At 39.8% G+C, this 7,729-nt stretch overlaps 1 protein-coding gene across 6 annotated transcripts in view; it reads left to right on the top strand.

Annotated features, from left to right (window-relative positions):
- The first annotated feature begins 5,848 nt into the window (after positions 1 to 5,848).
- LOC105008239 (protein EFR3 homolog B) overlaps positions 5,849 to 7,729 on the top strand; it is a 129,410-nt gene continuing 127,529 nt past the window's right edge. For 3 of the 6 annotated variants that reach the window (XM_013132905.4, XM_013132903.4, XM_013132904.4), the window contains exons 1-2: positions 5,850 to 6,039; positions 6,794 to 6,909. In XM_013132905.4, coding sequence (XP_012988359.1) covers positions 6,903 to 6,909 — 7 coding nt within the window. In that variant the 5' untranslated portion in view covers positions 5,850 to 6,039; positions 6,794 to 6,902. Of the gene's footprint in view, positions 6,040 to 6,793; positions 6,910 to 7,297; positions 7,589 to 7,729 lie in introns of all 6 variants that reach the window. The other 3 variants (XM_020044410.3, XM_034287932.1, XM_034287931.1) reach the window with 3 other exon arrangements.

Raw genomic sequence — 7,729 nt, 5'->3', positions numbered from 1 at the left:
AAAACATTTTGACATGATTTATCTTTGTCTCATTCTTTTACATCACAAAAACCTGTCATTTTAACAGGGGTGTGTAGACTTTTTATATCCACTGTATATTTAACTACTATTGGTCCCCCAATATGGGTGGACTGTAAAAGGATGTAAATACCCTCAAATTAATGCTGACAGTCAGCACTTCATAATTTTTATTTCAAATCTAATGTACAGAGCCCTTTAAAAATTTGAGTCAGTCCAAATACTTGGAATTGACTACACTAATGAGCCAGATTGTATGAACAGTTCCTCAGAACTTCTTAAACAGGATATTTTTTTCAGCTAGATAGATAAACTATGTGTTAGTCTGTTTTCCCACCCCATCGAACATAGAAAAAGAGTCAATGTTGTTACATGGCAAGGGCAGGGGTTAAATTGGAATTTGGGAAGTGGGGAGTCCAACTATCTATTTTCCAGCTGTATCTAAGATGTTATACTTCTGGCCAGTGGAAGTAGGAAGGTCACCTCTCCAAAGTCAAATTTTGACCATAAAAGTGCTGGTCAGCGCCTGCGCAATTTATCCTGATCAAGGATAGGATGCACAAAGTATTCAAATGCAGGGGTGCCAATTTACATATTTTTGAGAAAAAATATGTATTTCTTAAATCAGATTTTTTTTTCTTTAACAAGTTTGCTTCAGTTAAAGCTTAGATCTACTATGGGCTGAAATATGTGCCACCAGAAACTGAATTTGAATCATTTATATTTGAAATTGTATTGTTTAATTTGAATAATTGCATTGAAAAACTGAATTTGAATCACATAATTTGAAATTGTATTGTTTAATTTGAATAATTGCATTGAAAAACTGAATCTGAATTGTATAATTTGAAATTGAATTTATTCGTTTGGATCCGAAGTCCAATAAAATGTGATACCATACCATCTTCTTCCGCTTATCCGGGGCCGGGTCGCGGGGGCAGCAGTCTAAGCAGGGATGCCCAGACTTCCCTCTCCCCAGACACTTCCTCCAGCTCTTCCGGGGGGACACCGAGGCGTTCCCAGGCCAGCCGGGAGACATAGTCCCTCCAGCGTGTCCTAGGTCTTCCCCGGGGTCTCCTCCCGGAGGGACGGGACCGGAACACCTTCCCAGGAAGGCGTTCCGGAGGCATCCGAAACAGATGCCCAAGCCACCTCAGCTGACCCCTCTCGATGTGGAGGAGCAGCGGCTCTACTCTGAGCTCCTCCCGGGTGACCAAGCTTCTCACCCTATCTCTAAGGGATCGCCCAGCCACCCTGCGGAGAAAATGTGATTCTCACTGAAAATTAAACTCTCTATATATCTTCACATTCACTTCTCACAATTCAGATTCAGTTCTCAAATTCAATTTCAAGTTACTGAGACAGACATCCGTTGGAGGATGAAGGAAGAGCAATCGAGCGCAGATCGATAGATAGCGTTCATTGGCGCACAAGACTCCTCTTGGGCCAATCAGCACCTACGTTTTGGAGCATAGTACATGAAACAAGGAAGAAGCTCTTGCCTTGCCAGTGGCCGGCCTTGACCCAGAACGTCAGTCTGGCGTGACCACCATGGATTCGGCTGGGACAAATGCGGTAATTACAATTTCACATATCTACGATCTAACGATCTTTTGTTTAACTGTCGTTAATGTTATAGCTGTTTTGTAGAAACGTTTCGTTTAGTCCGCGAGCATACACAAATCATGTTTACAATTACATTAGACGACTAGCTAGCACCATTGTTCTATATTTATGACTAGCACGTTAGCATTGTTTCTGCTATTATTTTAGCAACGCAGCTAGGAGCGCTGGAGCTAGTCTACAAACAGCTGTGCGTACAATAACAACCCCCCTTTTTTTTTTTTTACTGTCAGTGAATAGCACCGAGTGAAAGTCAATGATTTCTTTATAACTAGTGACAGTGATCATGTCGTTAGCTCAGATAAGTACCGGTAAACTTAGTAAGATCTAGAAATAGAAGGCATCGTGCTAGCTAACTTGCCAGTCCCACCTTTGACTTAAAACAACCCAGCTGTTCTTTTGGAGATTAATTTTTGACCAACTTATGCTGTGATCTGCACAATGTTTAGCAAGGTGAAACTTAACGTTATAGTGATTATGGGCATGATCCAACCAGTTACAAATTAGTTTTTACTGTTAACATGGTATAGGAAACATATCTGGCAATATTGTTACATTCATAACTAGTTGGCTTGTAGTCACATAACAAATATAATTGGTTTGCTACTATTCCTTAATTTTGGTGGTTCCTCATCCATCACATTTGATATGAACTTGACATGAAATCCATAGCAATCAGTGATGTTTGAATCTGTTTATGATAAAGCAATTACATTTCTTGGCAATGAAAACCTACTACTTTCAACCTTCACCACTTCTAGATTATGTTACCAGCTACCTCTCTGTAGCTCACATCTCCTATTTGGAATATTATTAGTTCCACAATAGATATTCATACCCTACTATTAATGTATGAAATAATGTCATCTAATACATAGTATGTCAGTGATTCTCAGTGACATCCGAAAAGAATAGCTCCAGCTGATGAAATGGGTTGCATTACTAGATGATATATGTTAACAATTCATTAATACTATCTTCTGTTGGTTTTAGGGAATCCAAATTGAGGATTTTGATTGGGAGAGCTCAGGGCTCTCTCATAACTCTGCCAACACAGGTGTTACCATGCCAGAAATGGAATGTCCATTGAAGACCGAGGACATTGAATCTCTACGCGTTGCCATTGATCCCCTTTCTCATTCAAATAGTTTTGGAAAATACATTTATTTGACCACACTTGCACATGCATTGTACCTACGTCACCATCATTGACAGTCATGCCTGTGCCAATCAGAGGACTAAAGGCTTTTAATAATTCATGATTGCTGAAGTCCAGTCTAGGACCCCAAGTATCCAGGCACCTTATAGTCCACCTTCCATTCACAGCAATTTTTTAAAATCGGACTTCTGTCTTGCTGACACAACCACAGGGAAGCGGGAAAGAACGTAGTGAAGGACATCTTCTCTGACAAACATTGTAATGGTGCGATGGAAATGCTTTTTGAAGTGTAACATTCAATGTGGCTAACAATGATTTATACTTTCTAAAATATCAAATCAATCAGCCATGCACACTGGGTCATTTAATGCACACTGGGTCATTTAATACACCCATGAACAGTGAATTGGGTTAACATATACGAACTGGATTTGACAAAAAATGAAATAAGACTGCACAAATATCTTATCTATTACTATTTGAGTCTGAATGTACAGGTGCTGGTCATAAAATTAGAATATAATCAAAAAGTTGATTTATTTCAGTAATTCCATTCCAAAAGTGAAACTTGTATGTTTACATTCATTCCACACAGACTGATCTATTTCAAGTGTTTATTTCTTTTAATTTTGATGATTATAACTGACAACTTATGAAAACCCCAAATTCAGTATCTCAGAAAATTTGAATATTGTGAAAAGGTTCAATATTGAAGACACCTGGTGCCACACTAATCAGCTAATTAACTCAAAATACCTGCAAAGGCCTTTAGATGGTCTCGCTGTGTAGCCTACAGAACTAGACTATCATGGGGAAGACTGCTGACTTGACAGCTGTCCAAAAGACAACCATTGACACCTTGCACAAAGAGGGCAAGACACAAAAGGTCATTGCTAAAGAGGCTGGCTGTTCACAGAGCTCTGTGTCCAAGCACATTAATAGAGAGGTGAAGGGAAGGAAAAGATGTGGTAGAAAAAAGTGTACAAGCAATAGGGATAACCGCACCCTGGAGAGGATTGTGAAACAAAACCCATTCAAAAATGTGGGGGAGACTCACAAAGAGTGGACTGCAGCTGGAGTCAGTGCTTCCAGAACCACCACGCACAGACGTATGCAAGACATGGGTTTCAGCTGTCGCATTCCTTGTGTCAAGCCACTCTTTAACAAGACACAGCGTCAGAAGCGTCTCGCCTGGGCTAAAGACAAAAAGGACTGGACTGCTGCGGAGTGGTCCAAAGTTATGTTCTCTGATTAAAGAAAATGTTGCATTTCTTTTGGAAATCAAGGTCCCAGAGTCTGGAGGAAGAGAGGAAAGGCACAGAATCCACGTTGTTTGAAGTCCAGTGTAAAGTTTCCACAGTCCGTGATGGTTTGCAGTGCCATGTCATCTGCTGGTGTTGGTCCACTGTGTTTTCTGAGGTCCAAGGTCAACCAGGAAGTTTTAGAGCACCTCATGCTTCCTGCTGCTGACCAACTTTATGGAGATGCAAATTTCATTTTCCAACAAGACTTGGCACCTGCACACAGTGCCAAAGCTACCAGTACCTGGTTTAAGGACCATGGTATCCCTGTTCTTAATTGGCCAGCAAACGCGCCTGACCTTAACCCTATAGAAAATCTATGGGGTATTGTGAAGAGAAAGATCCGATACGCCAGACCCAACAATGCAGAAGAGCTGAAAGCCACTATCAGAGCAACCTGGGCTCTCATAACACCTGAGCAGTGCCACAGACTGATCGACGCCATGCCGCATTGCTGCAGTAATTCAGACAAAAGGAGCCCCAACTAAGTATTGAGTGCTGTACATGCTCATACTTTTCATGTTCATACTTTTCAGTTGGCCAACATTTCTAAAAATCCTTTTTTGTATTGGTCTTAAGTAATATTCTAATTTTCAGAGATACTGAATTTGGGATTTTCATTAGTTGTCGGTTATAATCATCAAAATTAAAAGAAATAAACACTTGAAATATAGTCTGTGTGGAATGAATGCATACATTATGCAAGTTTCACTTTTTGAATGGAATTACTGAAATAAACTTTTTGATGATAATCAAATTTTATGACCAGCACCTGTATATGCATATTTGAAACTGCAATATTTCACTTAAACCTGATGAAATGCCTGTCCTAGATGGAAGGCCTCTGTTATCACTTGTTTGAACTCAGAAGTTTGCATATGCTTAACAGGCAGGAGGATTGTATTACTACATGCAGCGACTGTTGGGTGGCAAACTGTATGTGAACCATACAGGATGTCACAGGTGTGATTGAACTGCACAAAGACTGAAGTTTTCTTCTGGTAAGACAGGAATGTGGCCCTGTCCTGTGAGCCACTGGAGAAACGTGCTGGGGGACAGGTGACCTGGATAGTCTACTGTGTCACCCGCCTCTGGATGTTCACCTTTTCAGAGACAGAAAGCAAACAATCATGTTAAATATTTGGTTTACCTGTACCAGCACAGAGGTACATAAGTACTTACAATGATAATGAAATCTACATGGAAACTTAATTACCAAATAAAAAATACAAAGTGGGATGTTTTCCATATTCCAAAGAAAATGTATTGCAAAAAGTTATTCAAGTAAATGGCTAGCTATATCAATATAAAACAACATTAATACAACAGGCACTATATTTATAGACCACAATACCATATGCACTATTACATTTAATGTAAACATGACACATGTTGACCAAGTATGATGTTATTATATAGTGGCAAGCACGGTTTTATAGCTACTAGCCCATATTTACTGTAGCGCTAGCTAGATAATGCTCTCAACAAAATAATGAAAGCACTACTGGATTGCTAGTTTTAAAAACCATCCCTTTTTATTTTCCCTGCAAATACGGAGAACAGCCAGCTTTCTTCGGCTGCATCAATTTATAAAATAATGTATTTTTACATTATTCCTTAATTACACTTTTGTTGTTGAAATCAGTTTATGAATTAAAGCATCTGGCAATGATAAAGTAATATTTTGCCATAAAAAGGGGATGTTTTAGTATAATCGTGAGTCTTCATTGGTGGAAGAATATGAAAAGTATTCACACAAAATTTGACTCAGAAGTTGCGAGTTACCGTAGCGACATTTCTGTGTCCGCAAATAAAGGCCGGAGGGATTACATCGGTAACATTAGCTAGCCTGATATTTAACACAGCTGGACTGTATGTTACGGATATTTTGCACATTAAGGCATCCATTGCTTGGTCTTAACCTAACCTCAACCACTGGTGAGAATTTTTTTTGTTTTTACACCAACTTTCATTCATTAATAGTCATCCAACCATTATAATTAATATGATTGTCTTAGACGTAGGTTTTAAGTATTCAGATGTTGGCAAGACGTGTTGTGAATGTGGTTAAGAGGCGAGCTAAGAAATATACGCAAAATAGCCATATTAAGGGGTATTAGTCAATTTAATTCATTATTAGCACATACGGTATAGAACAAGGACAAACATATTTAGTATTGTTTGTTGACGCGTTAATTGGGCAACAGAACGTACACTTACTGTCAAAAAACATTTGCTAGCTAGCTAACGTTCACTCATTTATCCATAACTACTGTACTGTAGCTAGCGGCTTAGTACCTAATAATGTAATCTCTAGCTAATTGTTCTGTTAGCCACACAAATGGAACAACAATTTTTTGCAGCCGGTCAGATATGTTTTAAGGTAAAATAGTACAGTTGTTAATTATATCTAGCTAACCACCTATACCGTGGCTGCAGTACCAGTTAGCTAGCTAGCTAGCTAGCTAGCTAGCTTAGCAAACAGGTCATGATCATTTGCATGTGCAAACATCCTAATCACAGAGAGAAAGCGGCTGTTTTTCTAGTCAATGTCCAACAGCTAATTCCATAGCTACAGTAATTGCATTCTGGCCCATCTGTAAAAGCAGCTATTGGCTAGCTGTCTATACACTAACCTAACAACATATTTTACCGGCCTGTATTGTAAAGATATCCTGCTATTTTCTTTTAGTGACTGTTCACGGAAAAGCATCACATTGCAGGTCTCTCCCAAGCCCATACACTGGATTAGACAGAACCAGGTTGTAGGGAGCAACGACGCCTGGTGACGAATATTGAACATGACAGGTAAGCAATTTCAGAGATTTCCCAAGGACGGTCTTATACAGTGAATACAGTAGTACTCAACACAACAGGGCTACACTTTCAGTATGTCCAGGCTCAAGTGAAGGTCATTTACATGCTGTGGACTGCTGGCGTAGAAGAAAAGGGTATTAACTGCTTAATCAAATTGTTTGTCTGGCTCTCTCATGGAGAGGTGTGTGCGTATTCCATTTGTTGCTATATATGTTCTGGTCTGGGTCAGCATAGAAAAAGCACTCTCCAGACGTTTCCCCAGCATTGGTGTCTGCTGGCAGTTGAACTCCTTGAAACTCTTGCCAAGTAGCTGAAGGGCTGCTTCTCTGATTCTTGTTCTCTTCCTCCCCCGTGCTCCCTCCCTCTCTTTCTCACACAGACAGAGGTGGGATAGTGAAGCCCATTGTGCTAGTGAGATGTTTATTAATGAGATAGGGATAGGGATAAAGAGAGAGAGAGCACAAGAGCAGCTATAAAAGGGGCTAAAGGCTAATCTCATAAAGCACTGCAAGGCAAGGCACCCTGGCTGTCCTCTGTTAGGTCCTCCACCAGCTGAAGAAGAAGCACAAGAAAGACTCTGAAAGACACACAAGTTGCATGGGATGTGTGCGTGTCTGACTGAAATTTCTGAAGTTTGTTAAGATTAAATGGAAGGCAAACTGGTGAGTGAGTGAGTATCTAAGATGTTAAGCGTGGTGTTTTGTTGCTAAGGTTTAAGCTGTATATGCATGTGAGCATTAGTTGGGTTGTTACTGAGTTAGTTGTCCGTCCATGTGTTAAGGATTTCTGTTATTGAAATTTGACTATTTAG

This window comes from Esox lucius, chromosome 18, assembly GCF_011004845.1.
Source record: "Esox lucius isolate fEsoLuc1 chromosome 18, fEsoLuc1.pri, whole genome shotgun sequence".
Classification (NCBI taxonomy): Eukaryota; Metazoa; Chordata; class Actinopteri; order Esociformes; family Esocidae; genus Esox; species Esox lucius.
This window is presented reverse-complemented; position numbering and strand designations above follow the sequence as displayed.